The sequence below is a fragment of the Ambystoma mexicanum genome, chromosome 5p (genome assembly GCF_040938575.1).
Source record: "Ambystoma mexicanum isolate Mex_15411 chromosome 5p, UKY_AmexF1_1, whole genome shotgun sequence".
In the NCBI taxonomy this organism is placed as follows: domain Eukaryota; kingdom Metazoa; phylum Chordata; class Amphibia; order Caudata; family Ambystomatidae; genus Ambystoma; species Ambystoma mexicanum.
In genome coordinates this window covers 250471190-250489673 of record NC_090930.1, presented here as the reverse complement: position 1 = coordinate 250489673, position 18484 = coordinate 250471190, and the positions used below count along the sequence as shown (strand labels likewise).

The window sequence follows — 18484 nt, the reverse complement described above, 5'->3', positions numbered from 1 at the left end:
CTCTGCGCACATCTAGTGTGTGCAGATTCCTTTCTCCCAAGTTGGAAGGATTTTGAAAGAACGCTGGTAGTTCTATAGACTGGTTTACGTGGAATTTTGAGATGAATTTCGGAGCAAACCTTGGGTGAGTGCGTAGAACCACCTTATCTCTGTGAATTGTAACAAAGGGGTCTAGAACAGAAAGAGCCTGAAGTTCACTTACTCTCTTGATGGAGGTGATAGCTATTAAAAAAGCAGTCTTAATAGTGAGGTGTTTAAGAGATGCTTTGTGCATGGGTTCGAATGGTGAGCCCATGAGTCTGGTAAGTACCACATTAAGGTCCCATCCGGGAGCTGGGTGAGCTATCGGGGGGTGTATTCTCTTTACTCCCTCCATGAAGGCCTTTATAACAGGGATCTTCCACCACGACACCTTGAGTTGGGAAGTGGTGTATGCAGAAAGTGCCGCTAGGTGGACTTTAATGGAATTGAACACTAGACCTGAATCCAATAGGTGGGTCAGGTATAGAACAATATGTGTGGGAGAGCATTCAATTGGGTTGATGCTCTTACCCCTGCACCAGATGACAAACCTCTTCCATTTGCTAGAATAGCAGTGGCGAGTGTTAGGTTTTCTGGCTTCCCTGAGGATGTCCATGCATCTCTGCGGGAGCTGTAGATGTCCGAATTCTATGATCTCAGGAGCCAAGCTGCTAAGTTCATGTTCTGGGGGCATGGATGTAGGGTCCTGCCCTTGTCTTGTGACAGCATGTTGTACGGGCAGGGGAGTTTCACTGGGGGATAGAGACATCTCCATCAAGTGAGCGAACCATGGCTGTCGGGCCCACATTGGGGCCACCAGTATCATGGTTACTTGTTCCTGGTGCATCTTGTGCACCACCTTGTTGAGAAGGGGAGTCGGGGGAAAAGCGTAAACAAATTTCCCTGACCATTGTATCGACAGACCGTTCCCCTTGGATTGGTTCTGGGGGTACCTGGAGGCGTAATTTAGGCATTGTGAGTTCTCCAGGGTTGCGAATAGGTCTATTTCTGGGAATCCCCATTGTGTGAAGACATCGAAGACGATGTTTTCGTGCAGTCGCCATTCGTACTCTTCGGGCAGGGGGAAATCTCTGCTGAGTTTGTCTGCCAGCAGATTGAGTTCCCCTGGTACATGTTGTGACAGGAGGAACATATTCTGTTTGAGAGCCCACTTCCATATATTTTGGGCCAGTTTGGACAGTCCTGGAGAGTGGGTTCCCCCCTGCTTGTTGATGTAATACATGGCTGTGGTGCTGTCTGTAAGGACCATCACTGTCCTGCCTCGTAGGTGTTCCTGGAAGGCTTTTAGCGCCTTGAACACCGCTAGTAGCTCCAGAAGATTGATGTGTTTGGATGCTACGTTCGGAGTCCGCACTCCGTGAGCCGTCTGATGGGATAGGTGAGCCCCCATCCTGTGAGGGATGCGTCTGTGGTTAGAGTGGCTACCGCCGCGGGTGTGGCAAAGGGTTTCCCTTTTCCCAGGTTTTCCTTTGTCCACCACCGTAGCGAGAGAACTAAGGCCTGCGAGACCACCACTAGATCGTCCCATAGTCCGCTGGCCTGACACCACTGGCTGTTGAGCCACTCTTGCATTGGGCGCAGGCGCGCGTGAGGTACCAAATAAATACACGACGCCATCATGCCTAGCACGCACATTGCTTTGCGTACCGTCACCTCTCGACCGGTCACAAATTGAGGGATCTGAAACAGCATGTTTTGGACCCTCTCTTTGGAGGGGAAGACGAGGCCGTCCTTTGTTTGAATTAGAGCCCCTAGGAATTGTTTGATTTGGCTGGGGTCTAGGCTGGACTTCATTTCATTGATGGAGAAGCCCAACTGGAACAAGAGGTCTACAGTCTTTTGGGTATTGGTGAAGCATGTTTCGTAAAAATCCCCTGTTATGAGCCAGTCGTCGAGGTAAGGGTAAACTGGGATGGACAACCTGCGCAGGTGGGCCGCTGCCACTGCCAGCACCTTCGTGAATACCCTTGGTGCTGATGCTATGCCGAAGGGTAGTACTCTGAACTGGTAGTGTTTGCCCTCTATCATGAACCTGAGGTATTTTCTGTGCGCTGGCAACATTAAAATATGAAAGTATCCATCTTTCATGTCAAATGTTGTCATGTAATCTCCCTGTGAAAGCAGTGGTATCACTTCCTGTAAGGTCACCATACGAAACTTTTGGGGTTTGATAAACTTGTTCGCTGGGCGCAGATCTAATACACGGCGCATGGTTAGATCCTTTTTGGGTACAAGGAAGTACACCGAATAAATACCTTTCGTTACCTGAGATAGAGGCACGACCTCTATGGCTCCTTTTTCCAGCAGTTGTTGTACTTCTTGGAGAAGGATGGCAAGATGTTCCGGTGTCATGCGTCGTCCCCTCGGGGGTTTGTATGTTGGGGAACTGTTGAATTCGATGCAGTATCCGTGGGCTATGGTGGAAAGTACCCAGCGGTCTGACGTTATACCCTCCCATGCTGGAAGAAAGGATGTTATCCGGCCCCGACCGGTGTTGCATGGGAGGGGACGCGAATCTTCGCGTCACTTGGTGTTGTTGGGGGCTTGGGAGCTTCTGGGGGTGGAACCCCGGCCTCTTCCTTTGCCCCGGCGCTGGCCTCTTTGGCTGTACTGCCCACTATTGGTCTGGAAATTGGTGGCAGGGTACTGTTGCTGCTGGTTTTGTTGTTGTCGTTGGCCACGAAAAAAGCGTTTGTTGCCATAGCCGCGCCTGGTAGAGGGCTTAGAGATCTGGTCAAGAGTTTTGATAGTATCGAACTCTTTTTTAGCCATCTCCAGAGACTCATCCACCGCTTTCCCGAAGAGGTTTGAGTCTTCAACAGGTTTATTTATTAAAGACGCCTGTGTCTCCGGTTTGAACCCTGAGTTGCGCAGCCATACGTGGCGTTTTAGGAGTATTCCCTGAACTAGGGAACGTCCCGCTGTTTCTGCAGCATCCAGAGAGTTCTTTACAATGCTCTGGTTGACCTGGGTTCCTTCGCCAATAGTTGTAAGCAGGCGTGTACGTAGTGGTTCCGGCGCTTCTTCGGCGTCTTTGCGCAGTTTGGCCCACTGCGCGTCCGCATAGCTCGCGAGCAAAGAATTGTTGTTCGCAATTCTTGCCGAAAAGGCAGCTGAGGATGTAACTCTTTTTGCAAGGGCATATAACCGCTTGCCCTCCTTGTCAGGTGGTGCCTCACTGGTGGAAAGTGGTACCCCTGCCCTCTTTCTTGTATTGGTTACTACCAGGGAATCCGGAATGGAATGTCCCCTGATGTACAGCGGGTCTGAGGGTGAAGGAGTGAAAAGTTTTTCAATTCTAGGATTGACCCCTCTGATTAGTGCGGGTGTGGACAGCGACGGGATGATTCTTCTCTTCACCGAAGCGAGGAGGGGAATGGTCTGACTGACCGGGGGTTTTTCCTTAATTACCCTTTCCACAAAGTCTAATTCAGGAGAGAGCTCCCCAGTGTCCAGTTCGAAATGTGCTGCTGCTCTGCGCAACAGGGCATTGAATGTGGGCTGATCGTCAATGGGAGACGTGTTTCTAATAGGTGAATTGTCAGGAGGATTTAGGTTCAGGACATCAGTGTCGGAATATATTGATGGGGATTGCCAGGGGTGAGAAGGTCCTTCTTCTGGATTTTCTCCGAAGCCTTCTCCTACCAAGTCTGGGCTGTCTTCCAGACCTTCCTCCTGGTTCCGTCCCTCATCGTCCATAAAATCATCCTCTTCCTCAAAGTAATGTTCTTCCCCAGTGAGGTCATACACACTATGGAAGTCTGAGGCTGTGTCCTGGTGGGGATTGAATCGTCTCGGAATTTTGGCCCTGGGGTCCTCCTGAGGCCCTTCTCTTATTCTCTAGAGACTGGGAGGGTTCTAGGGCACCCCTGAGCGGTCTAGCGGGGGAAAAAATAGTGTCTTGTAGCTGAAAACGGCTCGACCTCTCCCACAACGTCGAGGAAAGTGTCCCGTCGCCCTCCGAAAAGCCTTCAGGTGTGTTGGGGGTCCCCTCGACTGAAGGGGGTAGTCCCTGCCTTTCTTCGGGCTTTTTCGGCGTGTCTTTCGACCTTTGCGTAGCGCTCGACGTGTCTTTCGGCGTACGCTTGTGGGTGTCGGCTACCACGATCCTCGCCAAGCTCTCAGCGACTCGTTTGTCAGCGGAGGGCTGTGGTTTCGACTTTATGGGTGTCGATCACTCTACGGCGGCATGCGCTTTCTGCTGATGCGCGCCGGCCGATGATTTGGGGGCGGCGCCCTTATTTGCCGAAAGCCCAGTCGCTGGTCGCGGCTGCGGTTGCGAGAGGGGCTTCGAACCCGAACGGTCCGAGGAGGCCGCCGGTGGAACCTGCGTCTCCTTGGGCGCTGATGCTCTCTTCGCCTTCGACGAAGAAGAGCCATGGGTTGTGTGCTTATGTGTGGTCTTGTGTGCGTCAATGTCGCCGGGGTGTTCATCCCCATAAGCAGGGCGTGGGCCGAGCCCGTCGGGGCCGGGGACAGACGACGAAGCGCGTGTGCGCTCTTTAGGGGGGTTTTCGACTTCCGTAGTGGAGGTCGTGTTATCACGTTCCTCGTCACTGTCGGTGGTAGCAACGGTGGGTGAAGCGTCGGCCTTCGACATAACGTAGGCCGCCCACCTCTTGACCCTATGGTCTTTTAGAGTCTTTGGCTTAAGAAGCCGACAAGCCGTGCAACCTTCCTCTTTGTGATCGAGGGGCAAGCAGCGGTTACACCGTGAATGCTTGTCCTTCCAAGTAAACTTGCCCTTGCAAAGCGGGCAAAACCTAAAGGGTGTCCTCTCCATAGCCGAGGTCGCCACCACTGGTGTAGCCTCCACAGGCTGAGCCAGGGCCGCCGCGACAGACTCGATAGAGGGCTTGGCCGGATGGATTAAGGCCTTCACCACCTTCGGTGCGCTCACCGCCTTATCCTTGAGGGGGGGGGGGGGACAGTGCCTCGCTCCCCCTCCGAGCTCGACCGGGGCCTCTCTAGGAGCCTCGCCGGGTGCTCGGCCTTCCTCTTACCCGACCCAGAGCGTTGGCTCGTGGTTGATGGTGCCGGGGAGGGTGCGCCCAGCCTGGCGCCCGTAGAGCCCGACCGTTCGGCGCTCCCGGTGCCAGCGGACTCGCGGTGCTTGGCCTTATGTTGGACCCCCGTCGCCGGGGCGTCCTCAAAGTGCTTAGAAGACCGCTCGGATTTCTTCCTCTTCTTCTCGCCGGACGAGCTCTTCCCTTCTAGCCAGTTGGCGAGACGTTGATGGCGCTCCGACATGTTGCCGCAAAACGCACAGTCCTTCTCCACGTGCGTCTTGTCCTCATGTAGGCAGTAAAGACAAAAAGAATGTTCGTCCTCCTTGAAGACGTTCTGCAGCTGGCATCCAGGGCAGACCCTGAACAGCTTTCCGGGCGTCGAGCTTCCCTTCTCCTGGGCCATGACCGGGCCTGAGAAACTTCTGGAGTCCTCCAAAAGCGTAGCTCGACGAAATCTTCACCCTTGAGGCGCGCAGACGAATCCGACACGGGTCCCCATTGATCGGATGGAGAGTCGGTGGAGCTTGAGGCTCTTTTGACCGGAAAAACGAAGTTTTTGCGAAAAAACGTGAAAAAAATAGCACTAACGCTCGAGAGCAATAGCACGAGGATCCCAACACATGAACGTGCGGTAAAAATCTGAAGATGGCTGCCAGAGGCGGTGCTTAGGTAGAGGGCAGTCATTGGCTGTGGTCAGTATGACGCAGAGACCAGTGATTGGTTACTACTACGAAAGACAGATCAGAAACGAAACTGATACTGGTTTTTTCTTTACCGAGGATTCCCAGCCTGATGACGGGGAATATTCATGAGCATGTGAATCCATGCCAGACCCCATGCTGGAGAACCAGAGATGTCCCATGACCCCCACTCTCCCTACCGTATATGGCCTGTGAGGCCAGGCCACGTGTTCGGCAATGCCGAAGGATCTCCTCCGCTCGTCCCCTCCGTCGAAGATCTTGCTCGGCGGAGACAACTTCACAACAGCGTCGAGGGAGGGATCGATATGTTCTATATTAATATAGGAAAACGACCAAAGGTCGAGGAGATGAAATCAGCAATGTCTCTCGAGGAGCTCCGCGTAAAGGCGACCAGTAGCTGGGCGGAAAAAAACAATCTGAGGGACCTCGACGCGTGAGGGATTGTAGGTACAACGGACGTCACTATAGGGATAGTGTTACAGACACGCCTTGTCGACGTCCCCTTTTCGACTACGAAAAACAAAATGCAATACTCCGCAGTGACCACTGGATGTCGGACCTATGCACAGCATGTGATTCTAAGCAGATTAACAAAATTCAGAAACAGAATTATCTATGCACAAACACGTCAAAGCCCTCCTCAGCGGCATACATAACTAGACACAACCTCAGCAGAAAATTCCTAGCAAACTAGACTACTGCATTGCCATCCTGGCAGACACCTCTATAAATCTGTTCAAACTCCAGCTGATCCAAAACAATGCCCTCCAGGCTGTTTGGGGCCTCAAAAGCTCAGACCACATCTCTTATGCCAGACGCGACGCCAACTTGTTGCCCATCAAAGCATGCATCAATTTTAAGATTCTCTCCCTAACACACACATGCATCCACAAAAGAGCTGGGGGCAACTGCTTCATGGTCATTACCCTCCACCCTATGGAATGCCCTACCTCTCCATATCCAAAAGCAGGCTTCCTGCCTCATCTTCAGAAAGCTGTTAAAAACCTGGCTGTTCAACAAGTACAACTAACCCGATTTTGGGGCACCCCTTGGTGCCACCCACCTGTCTCCCTACAAGTACCATATTCTGTTTAAGTTACCAGCGTTTTGATACTTATGGGTTTGGGCGGTCAATAAATGCAATAAATAAAGTCTAATAAATATATGACTTTTTATCCATTCTGCCAAACATGAATTATTAAGAGTGCTCTAGGGGTGCTTAATTAACCCCTTCACCACTTATCACACTTCCTAGGTCTAGGTCTTACTGTTCAGCCACACTACCTCAATAGAGATTGGCTAGAGATTAGTCTCTTTTCTTGTTTAGCAGAACAGGCTGGTCTCTCAATCTTCGTACAGGGCCGATTCTGAAAATCCATCTCAATTTGTACTGCGCAGTGCGAGAAGGTTTTACCCTGACCGTCCTATGGGCTCCCATGGCGACACATGACAAATGCAGTTGCAGTACTTTGAAAGGCTTTGAGGGAAGTCTTGCTGGGGGAAAAATGGGTCAGTTACATAGAATGGTCCAGCAAAAATACCAGTTGTTTCACTCAGTTGAGAAAGGGGACCTCATACCCTAACAGCAATATTCAAAGAGGCATGCGCATTCACCAACAAGATTTTGCTCAAATTCAAGGAACCCTTAAAAATGAAGACTTCATATTCAGTCTCTAGATTCAGTAGATCCTTGAAGAGTTCTCTCACTATAAGAAAACAGACGATAGTACCACATCACTCCTGTACAAGGCAGCAATCTAGATCAGGAGATGGGTTCCTTCATTATCAAAAAGCAAAACCAAGATCAGTCAAAATCATAAAATGTTAAGATTATTTAAGAACTGTATGTGAAAAGAGTTTACACAGTCGATTGTGATCATTGAAGATTTCATTTGCACTTACCTATCAAAGACTTTATATTTTCTAAGATTAGTACACTGGTTATGCTTCCAGATATATCTTGTCCAAGTTCAGCTATCAGCTTTGCATAGCCTTCATTTTCTTCCCTTAAAAGATTAAACTTCTGCTGCTTATAACTGCAATTAGAGAATCAGAGACATGTTTAAAAAAGGATGAATTTACAACTGTAGCTGAAAACACCAAATTAACGTCACAATTATTTTAGGTAATTCCATTTGCTGATCAGAGGTTAGTGTGGCTGTATACCACAGCATCAACCAACTGTTCAACTATAACCGACTTCCTGTGTTCATGCAATTGCGAGCATAGTGTTGCAGACTTTCTATAGCCAGGAATAATTAGCAATCTTAAAACAGTATAGCTGAACCCGCCTCTATAGTCCATCACCCCCACTGCATCTCTTTTCGTAGATTTTCTTTGTGTGTGTTGTGTAGTCTGTTCTTAAGTAGAATGTGTACACATTGTTGGCTACGGTTGGTCTTGGTACCCTCAATGTGTGGAGCCTAAGCACTAGATAAGGTACATTTGGGTGTCTAAAACTTTGGGGGATTTTTGAACAACCCTCTGGTGATGGAAGTGTAACCATTTAACTTAATGGTATAACTGAGTCACCAGAAAGGTAAGCCAAAACTCTTACGGTAAACCTAGCAGAGAATTCAGGCTCAACTTCAGGCAAAGGCGAGCAGTAAGGTACAATTATTACCGGTAGTCACCACAAAAACACTCCAAGTTGGTGTACTGAAACCTATACATAGAGGAAAATAAGTAAAGAGATTAAACATAATAGGGCATACCGTAGTTAAAAAACACTAAGTAGTTAAGACAACTCCCCCTCTTGAAATGTTATTTCTATCGTACACGAGAGTTTCAGAGCGTGGCAAGGGAGGGGAACAGGGAAGAACAAAACAACGATCTTACTATGCCCAGTGACAATGAGAAAGCCCAGTGCATGGGAGAGGGGAAAAGTGCATGGAAGGGGGGGGAGAAGTGGAAAGTGCAGAGCAAAGGAGAAACAGATGAAAAATAAATAAATCAACAGTGGTAGTGCAGCGCACAAATGGCAAGTGCAGGGTTTAAGGCAGCAGACGGGGTAGGTCAATAAGTGCAGGAATAAAAAAAGAGGGGGCTGTATGGGTACAGATACAGACCCCAGTGGAAAGGGTGGCCTGGAGGCAGTGCAGGAGGGTGGCAGGGTAAGCAGGTAGCTGGGCCCGGAGGACAGCGAGTGGCCAGGTGCACGGTGCCAATAGAAAACAGATCAGCAGGGGAGAGGGGAAGCAAAGGCAGAAGCAAAGAGGAAGGTCTTGAGGTGCTTCCGGAACCGGAGATGGTTCTCCTCAAGTTTTAGAGTGGCAGGGAGGCTGTTCCAGGGGACAGATCTACCCCCAGCTCATTTCTTTGAAAAACGACTGACCCCGAGGGAGGTAGAGGAGCAAAGAGCTCGAGAGGGGAGGTATTTGCGGAGGGATAGATGAAGGTATTTTGAACCCAGGCCCCAGAAAGCCTTGTGGACAATGCATCCACTGGGAGCCAATGGAGATTTCTGGCAGTTAGACAAAGATCATTGGCGGTACACCAATCTTGAATCACAGTTAGGCAATCAGAGATGAGACAGAGCAGCCGAGGGCAGCATGAAAATGAATTGAGTGTCATCAGCGTAGCACTGGAAATTTGAGCAAAAAATAGCAATGCAGTGGGCGAGAGTTGCCAGGTATTGATTGAAAAGCCAGGGCGAGAGGTTAGACCCCTGGGGAACAAAACAGGTAGAGAGCGAGCTAGATGATAGGAAGGACCCAAGTTGGACCTGGGAGGGTCGATCAGAGAGGAAAGAGAGGAAAGAGGTCAGCGAGGCCAGAGCCTGATCAGTGATACCCAGGTTCTCACGGAGACGGTTGAGCAGGATGGCATGGTTGACCATGTCCAAGGCAGAAGAGAGATTGAGTAGGATGAGGACAGAGGGAATGTTAGAGTCAAGGTTGGGGAGCAGATCTTTACGGATGTTCAAGAGAGCAGTTTCCATGCTTCTGGCAGCTCTGAAACCAGACTGGTCGTCATTGAGACAGCCAACAGAATCGGAATGAAGGTTAAGCTGAGTGATGGCCAGCTTTACCAGGAGTTTGCCCAGAAAGGGAGTAATGGAAATTGGGTGATTGTTAGCTGGACAAGCAAGATCAGCTGTGGGTTTCTTGAGAAGAGGATGCACAAGGGAGTGTTTCAGAGGGGAGGGGAAGGATCCTGAGGCAAAGGAGTGGTTGCAAAAATCGGCAAGGGCCGGAGCAAGGGTGTCAATGTGGCCCTTGATGGTTTTAGAGGAACAGGAATTAACCTGTTTTGACAAGGCTTTCATAGGACGGACTTGTCTAGCGACCTCATCAGGGGAGACAAGAGGAAAGGACGAGAAGGAGGGTGTGCGGGGTGGCTGAAGATGGGCCAGCAAGCACAGACACAAGGGAGAGGAAGGTGATGAGAGGGTGAACAGGATGTCCTGGGTTTTTTAGAATAAAGTGAGAGGCAAGGGCACTGCAAAGAGGCTTGGAGGCAACAGGAGTTGTAGAGACTGCAGCAGGGTTGTCCAGCTTCTTTCAGATTTTGAGGAGTTCGGCCGAGTTGTTCGATGCCGCAGAGACACAGGCTTGAATGTGGACTCTTCTTGGTGAGGACAGAGTCGGTACTGCCTTTAGAGCAGGCGACAGGCCAGTTTGTAAAGAGGATGAACAAGAAGCCCTCCATTTGCTCTCAGTCGCCCTACACTAACGTTTAAGTGTAGCTAGGTCAGAGTCATACCAGGAATTGGACTTGGCTTTGGACTTCAAATGGATCCTCATGACAGGGGCGAGAGCATCAAGAGGATCAGAAATTGAAGAGTACAGCAGAGACAGGGCTGGTTCAGGATGTGAGACCCGCTTCATGGGCCGGATGTCCGAAAAGGTAGGTGGCAATGTTGGGGTAGGTTTGGCGGGGAAGAGAGGGAAAGATGGGAGGAGAGGAGGGAATGATCGCTCCAGGAGAGAGGAGTGGTCAGAGGGATAGAGAGGGGGAGGTCAGGTGATCAAGACATCCAGTGTGTGCCTTGCAGAGCGAGTCCGGCCAGAGGGGAGGATGGACAGGGAGAGGGAGTCGCAGAGGTCACGGAAGAGTACAGAGGAGGAACAAGGAGACTTGAAATGGATATGGAGGTCACCGAGGAGGAGGAGTTGAGTGGTAGAGGCCAGGAGGGAGGAGGAGTGGTGCACTCACTCCTAGAAATAAGGTTATTTTTTTAATTTTAAAAAAAATGTATTTATTGTGCAGTAGCCAAGAATTTGACTTCGGTTATTTGACCAGGAGGCCAGTAGATGGTAGCCACAGTAACAATGGGTAGGAGAGCGAGGCAGAGCCTACAGACAAGACATTCAAAAGAGCAGTAGGTCTGAGTGGGAATGACAAGAGGCAGGAGTCCACTCAGGAAAGATCAGGGCTACCCCTCCCACCCACCGGACCGGGAGGATCTGGGTGCGAGGAGGATATTGTAGCCATCAAGGAGGAGTGTGTCAAAGCTCGTAACAGAGCTGGCCATGAACCATGTCTCCATAAGATCACGGTCTAGTTCTTGAAGGAGGCGGCAGATGTCAGGAGTGTGACAGCAGAGCGAGAGTTGAGAGTGGTCATATGAAGAAGGTTGCCAGCCTTAAACACAGATCAGAGGTACGGCCTGCGGAGGAGAAAGAGCCCTAGTAGGGGCAGAGGAGGAAGAGAGAGAGAGAGGGTAAAGTAGCCAAGGGGAGAAGAGGATAGAACAGCAGATGATGAGGGAATTGATTAGGCGAGGGAGGCGCCTATCAAAGAGGAGGAGATTGGCCTGAGGGCCTTGGACCATGACAGTGTCATTAAGGTAGACATTAGGAGCTGAAGGAAGCCATGAGAACTAACCAGCGAGCGCCACCATTAATGGGAGAGGAGGAGATAGGACAGGGCACAGAGATCATATGAGTCCATAGCCCTGGCAAAGGAACGACAAATAGGATTTCCGAGAGGGTCTGTCTGGAACAGGCATTGGAGAAGGTGTCGGCGATAGGAAGACCAGGGTTAGAGGCCAAGATATCCTTTTTGAACTTCTTCCTGCCAGACGACTTGGTGAGAGGGAAGGATAGTCAATGGCGAAGCAGTTGGAAAAGATAGGAGAAACAGAAAGCGCCATGGAGGTGGAAGTGAGGAGAGGATGGAGAAGCTGGGGGGCTAAGGCAGGTAGGTGTAGGACAAAATGATGAGGTCACTGAACTGGCAAGTCAGAGAAGCAACAGTATAAAAGCAAAATAGAAAATTTAGCAATGGGCAGAAAGCTCTGACTTTCTAGTAAAAAGCAAAAACAACAAGATCTGACCTTCCAATCAGGGATTCAGATGTTAGCAAAGGGATTTAAGAAGCAATGTGCATCACAATGACAACATGGGAGTGTTGGGGAGAGTTCTCAGAAATGTGCTTATTCCCTCCACCTTAGAGACCCCCTCCCACACCCCCGCCCCAGCAACTATGCTGGATTTTGAGGGCTTGCTTTTTTTTTTACCTGGAGTGACGGAACCTTTTTTCCCACTCTCTAATGTATTTTAATGTGATTTTTTTAACACTGTTTCTTTTGGTTGTGGAGCCTGACAAACTCCATAGGCATCATCTTTTACACTGAGTCACACAGCACATTCAGTGCAGTGGCACAGTAAAGTCTTTCAGATTTCCCAAAGGTTTAAATCAGTTGTCTTGGCTAAACTACTGTTAAAGTGAAATTGACTTCACTTACATTTGTAACTTACAATAGGTTGCTGGAGGGGTTACCTAGTATCCCCTTTATCTAGCTTCTCATGTAACATTATTATGTTACACTTTCCTCACTGAATGGCTGGTGGTAGTGGTTTCATTTGAACTACTGTGGTGTGCATTTGGCGCAGGCTGCGTTCGCAACTGCAGTATAGCCCCCAAGGGTGCCATTTTTGTCAAAATGGCCCCGGTCGTCTTTTTTCGCCATTTCTTTGTGGAAAGGTCCTTCTTGAGATTTACTCTGCACGCCAAACCAGGTTTGGTCCCATTTTTCACCTTTGCCTTTGCCGGGATTCACAAGTGAAGCCTGCCTCTGGCTCCAGGGTGTCTGGGGTAGGCAGGAAGTAGGGAGGTGCCCAAAAACTCCCTGTGCTTATTCTCCTAGAAGACCCAAATGCACTCTGTGGTGATTGGCCGGCTGACTGTCTGGCAAGGACAGCCACCCTGCTGGGTGACCGACAGCTAGGCTGGAATGAATGGGAGAGAACTGAACAGGCAAGGCCTTTGGCTTGGAAGGCAGAGTCGACCACTGGACGAAGGAACCGAAGAAGAACTTTAAGAGGAGGCCTGCTGCAACTCCTGGACTGTTGGTTTGATCTGTGAAGTCCTGCTGCAGTGCCGAAACGCCAAGTTTGCATTGACAGAGAAGCCCCTGCAAGGACGACTTCTCCCCTTGAGTTGGTGGGACCAATCAACTCCAAAGTAAGCCACCTAGACAGTCATCTCGGAGTTGGTTAAATTTCCACAGTGTTGCTGTTGGAAACCATATAGCCAGGGAGAGGAACACCAGATTGTGCGCTTTGCTTTTAAGCTCGCCTAGAGCTCCAGGAGGATCCTCCAGACTCCCAGGAAGGACTGACCAAGCCTGAGCCCCCTCAGAGTAGAGGACCCCAGAAGCAAGGAAGGTCAATTTTGATAGCCAGAAACGGCAGTGTTGCTATTTGCGGTAGTCCCGAGGAGCTGAAACACCGAAGTGTCACTTGGTGGAAAGATTGCCGGTTGCTAGCGATGACCATCCAAGTGCAGAGCAGGAGGCCCCAGAAGTCCTCCCTCTTGTCCCCATGACTGAGGCCCAGGAACAGTGAGCTCTGCAGAGCTGCACAAGAACAGAAGTCATCTGCTGCACTTTTTCTTCAATACAAAGACACTGCAAAGTCTGAGAGAACTTACCTCTCATTGAAGAGATGCTTTCATCTTCTACTACTCACAAGTCTAATCAGCTTGTGGCCTTACATTTGATTCTTCTTTTCTTCAAAGACTTCTAAAACATTGTGAAAAGACTTTTCTACTTAACTACCAGAAGTGCTTCAGCCCATATAAGACTTTTGCCCATTGACTTTGGCTTGACCTGTTATACTGAACGACTAATTTGAGGATCCAAAAGTATTTGCCTGCTTAAGAATATTTGTGGTCAGGATTCCAAGATGGCCGCCGTGTAGAGGCGGCGCGCTTCTCTGACCTCCGACCGAGCGGGAATGAAGAAAGGTGAAAACAGAGCTAAAATCTACCAAACACCAAAACTACCAAAGTCGGAAGCTGAACAAGCTGAATCCCAGAAGTGGTATCGCGGATTAGGCGAGAGGCACCCGCCTACGAGGTAACAGAGGGGCTACAGCTCCATAGCTGCAGCGCGGAAAAAGGCCCCAAGTAATGGCGGTCCGTGGCGGGGGAGACTGCCCTGAAGGTAGCAGAGGACTCACTGGCCCACAGCACCGGGGCTCTGCACTCATTGCAGCGTTGCGGAGTCGTGCAGAATAAGAAGTTACAGTCCGAATGTGGCGGCCGGAAAGGAGCAGAGCCGCGAGGGACCTGCACTGACCTGCGCCTGGTGGAGCCGAGGGTACTGGAGCGCCTGTTACCGCTGCGCGACGGCCCGCGCTGGGCGGGTGAGGAGAGGTGCCGGACCCCTGGAAGCTGGACCGACCCGGGACCATGAGGCATGGGCTGCCAGATAAACCCCGGCAGTGCCCGGGCTAGTACCCGCCCCCGCCGGCGTATGACCGAAGACTGGTGGTGAGGGCACGCAGCGGGGATCGGCCCACCAGTCAGTGAAGCAGGGTTGGATCCAGGTGGCACGGATGCCACTCTGCAATGCGAGGCCCCCGAAAACCACTCCTGGGGGGCACGGAGAAGCTCCCATCCACAAGAGGCCTTGGTCGGGGGAGATGCGAGCTGGCGCTCCTGATATGGCCTGCAGACAGAAGCGGAGCCTGCTCGGCCGGAGAAGGGTGGCAGGGGAGGGGCCCGTGCTGCTGGGCCCCCGCAGCGAATCAAAACAGCATCCGAGAGGCACGAGAACCTCGGGCCCTGGAAGACCCTACTGATGAACTACCCTGTGGGGCACTTAAATTACGCATTCCGCAGCAGGGCTCACACAAAGGAACCAGAAAACGGAAGCCGCAGAGAAAAGTGGGAAAGCAGTCTGGAGCGACATAGCCAGAGGCCACCAACAGTAGCACTACACAGCCCGCAGCGCACCAGAGGGTGGATGAGCCAGGCGATGCAGTTGTGCACGTTAGGCGGGGGTGAGGTGGGTACGGCGGGAAGTAGCAGGCTCTAGTGGGTCCCCCAATACCTGCTGGTTGCAGCGCTTGCAGGAGCATGGTGGCGCTCCGTCCCCCCTGGTCGGCCCGACACCAGTAGCTGGGCCCTGGGGGTGGACGAGCCCACTGTCGGCGCCCTCCCCCGTTTGCCCCCCATAAGTGGACACGTAATCAAGAGGGGGCTCAGATGGCATAAAGTGCCCCACCCTGCAGACAGGGGGTGTGGGTGGCGTGCCCCCCCCACCCCCAACGAAGAGCCACACATACAGGTGGGGCCAACTGCATAAGCCTGTGGTGAGCACTAGCGCGGGACTCACTGCTGGCCACCCCACAACACAGGGGCTGGGATGAGGAAACACTAAAAGACTAGGAACTGGACGCTTAAGTCTCCATGAGTTGACACCTCTCATAGCACATAACTTATCAAGAATCTGGCCTAAGCTGGCCCCACTATACCCAAAAAAGTGCCGTAAGTACTAGCCCAATAAGGGTCCTGACCCACTCGTCTGCATCGCTGGGGTCTTCCCTCCCGCTTTTGGTGCAGACACAGATGCCAAGAGCCAAGCCCAAAGAAGCCCGGTCAAGAGCCAAAAACACACTGAAAGCGCGAGAAGGAACAAGTTACTTACCTGTAACTGTTGTTCTCCAGCATGGGTCTGGCATGGATTCACATGCTCATGAATATTCCCTGTCAGGCCGGGAATCCTCGGTATAGAAAAAATCAGTATCAGTTTCGTTTCTGATCTGTCTTTCTCAGTAGTAACCAATCACTGGTCTCTGGGTCATACTGCCCCCAGCCAATGACTGCCCTCTCCCTAAGCCCCGCCCCTGGCAGCCATCCTCAGATTTGGTAGTACGTGAAGTGGCAGTATGACCAAGTGAAGAGCCGCAGAGGGGTAGGCGGGAGGGTTCGCATGTGAATCCATGCCAGACCCATGCTGGAGAACAACAGTTACAGGTAAGTAACTTGTTCCTTCTCCAGCATGGGGTCTGGCATGGATTCACATGCTCATGAATATAAGAATACATAGCAGTATACACATGCACAACCACGGGAGGTGGCAAAAGGCTCAATATCAAGCAATACAACAACTCAACATTAAGCAACTCTTACCTCCTCATCAGGCTCACCTTAGGCGACTCTGGACTCCTCCCTGGAATCCCGGTCGACGCAGTAGAATCTTGTGAAGGTGTGCGTCGACCTCCACGTAGCAGCCCTGCAGATGTCCAGCAAGGGAACACCAGATAGGAACGCCGTGGTAGCTGCGATCGCTCTGGTGGAATGGGCCCTCGGACGGCCAGGCAGCGGTCGGTTTGCCAACCGGTGACAGTGCATGATGCAGCCGGAGAGCCATCTGGAAATGGAAGTCTTCGAGAGAGCCTTCCCTTGATTCACAGGTCCAAAGTTCACAAACAGCTGTGATGTCTTCCGAAAACTCTTCGTGCGGTCCACGTAGAACTTCAGCGCTCTAGCTACATCCAGCGAGTGCAGAGTCCTCTCAGCCGGCAAAGAAGGCGACGGGAAGAAAACTGGCAACACCAAGGGCTCGCTGAGGGGCAAGTCCGACGGCACCTTGGGCATGAAGGAGGGGTGCGTCCTCAGCACCACCCTCGTGTCGTGAAACGTCAAGTATGGAGGCTTGCAAGACAGGGCCTGGATCTCTCCCACTCGTCGTGCAGAGTTGATGGCCACGAGGAATGCTGTCTTCCACGACAGAAACTTCAAAGGCACTGAATGCATAGGCTCGAATGGGGCCCCCATGAGCCTAGTCAGCACCACGTTGAGCTCCCACACCGGGGCAGGGGCCTTCACCGGCGGGAATGATCGGAACAGTCCTTTCATAAATTCCTTCACCAGTCGATGAGACCACAAGTACGCCCGTCCTGTAGTTCTGGTGTAACGCGAGACGGCAGCCAGATGTATCTTGATGGAAGCGTGAGATAGGCCAGCCTTGCCCAAAGACAATAGGTACGGCAATACTTGAGGGGCCGTAATCCGCAGAGGGTTAATCTTCTGTGCATGGCACTAGACAGAGAACCTCTTCCATTTGTGTCCGTAGCACTTGAGAGTTGAGGATACCCTGGCCTTCGCGAGACCCTCTCTGCAGTCGGCCGGGATGTCGTATCTTCCAAACTCTAGTGCTGCAGGAGCCAGGCCTGCAAGTTCAGCGACTCTGGTTCGTGATGAAGAATGTCCTGCGGCGCCGAAAACGACGGGAGCGAGGGCTCTTGAGGAGCCTCGTCTGCGTCACCGTCGCCCACGTCGTCGCCCTCGTCGGGATCCCTCCCGATGGGCTGGGCCTCCTCCACGACTTGGATGAGCTCCTCCAGAAGTCGTGTCTGTATCCACGACGGCCACCAACCCCTCCCCCACCCTTTCCAACGAGGACTTCGTGGGGGTCTTCTCGATGGGCCCGAAAGACGACTCCCTCTGCGGTGGCAGGGAGACTCTGGTACCTGAGGGCGCCTCCACAGGCTGAGCCAGGGCCGCAGCGACATCCTCAATCGAGCTCTTAGCAAGGTGAATTAAGGCCAACGTCACCTTCTGTAAGCCTGGGGCCTTCACCTTGGGGCATAGGGTCCGAGCCTCGCTCCCCCTCTGCCGGAATCTTCGAGATTGACCGGGGCCTCTCCAGAAGCTTCGCCGGGTTCTCGGACTTCCTCTTACCCGAGCCAGAGCGTTGGCTCGTGGTCGATGGCGCCGGGGAGGAGGCGCCCTGCCTGGCAGCCAAGGAGCCCGACCGTTCGGCGCTCCCGGTGCCCGCGGACTCGCAGTGCTTAGCCTTTTGTTGGGCCCCCGTCGCCGGAGCACCCTCACAGGACTCAGAAGACCGCTCTGACTTCTGTTTCTTCTTCTCGCCTGGCATGCTCTTACCTTCCAGCCAGTTGGCGAGATGGAGGTGGCGATCCTTCATGGTCCGCTCCGACATGTTCCCACAAAACGCGCAGTTCTTTTCCTTGTGCGTCTTGTCCTCTTGGAGACAGTAGAGGCATAACAAATGCTCGTCCTCCTTGAAAACATTCCGAAGCTGGCATCCAGGGCAGGTCCTGAACAGCTTCCCGGGCGTCGAGCTCCCTTTCTCCTGGGCCATGTCCGGGTTAGGCCTCGGAACTTCTGGAATCCTCCAAAAGCGTAACTCGACGGAATCTTCACTCGAGGGGCGTAGAAACTCCGAAACGGATCCCCGTTGATCAGAAGTAGAAACGGTGGAGCTTGAGGCTCCATTTAACCGAAAAAATGAGAAAATCTGAAAAGCGCGAAAACGCAGCAAAAGCTCGTGAGCTAAGCACGAGGACTCCCAACACTTGAATGTGCGGTAAAAATCTGAGGGCAGTCATTGGCTGGGGGCAGTATGACCCAGAGACCAGTGATTGGTTACTACTGAGAAAGACAGATCAGAAACAAAACTGATATTTTCTATACCGAGGATTCCCGGCCTGACGACGGGGAATATTCAGGAGCATGTGAATCCATGCCAGA

The 18484-nt window shown here is 51.8% G+C and overlaps 1 protein-coding gene across 2 annotated transcripts in view; it reads right to left on the bottom strand.

Moving 5' to 3' along the window:
• THOC2 (THO complex subunit 2) overlaps window positions 1-18484 on the bottom strand; it is a 2257836-nt gene that overhangs the window by 1952962 nt on the left and 286390 nt on the right. For both annotated transcript variants that reach the window (XM_069612670.1, XM_069612671.1), the window contains exon 7: window positions 7655-7788. In XM_069612670.1, the coding sequence (XP_069468771.1) occupies window positions 7655-7788 (134 nt within the window). The remainder of the gene's footprint in view (window positions 1-7654; window positions 7789-18484) is intronic.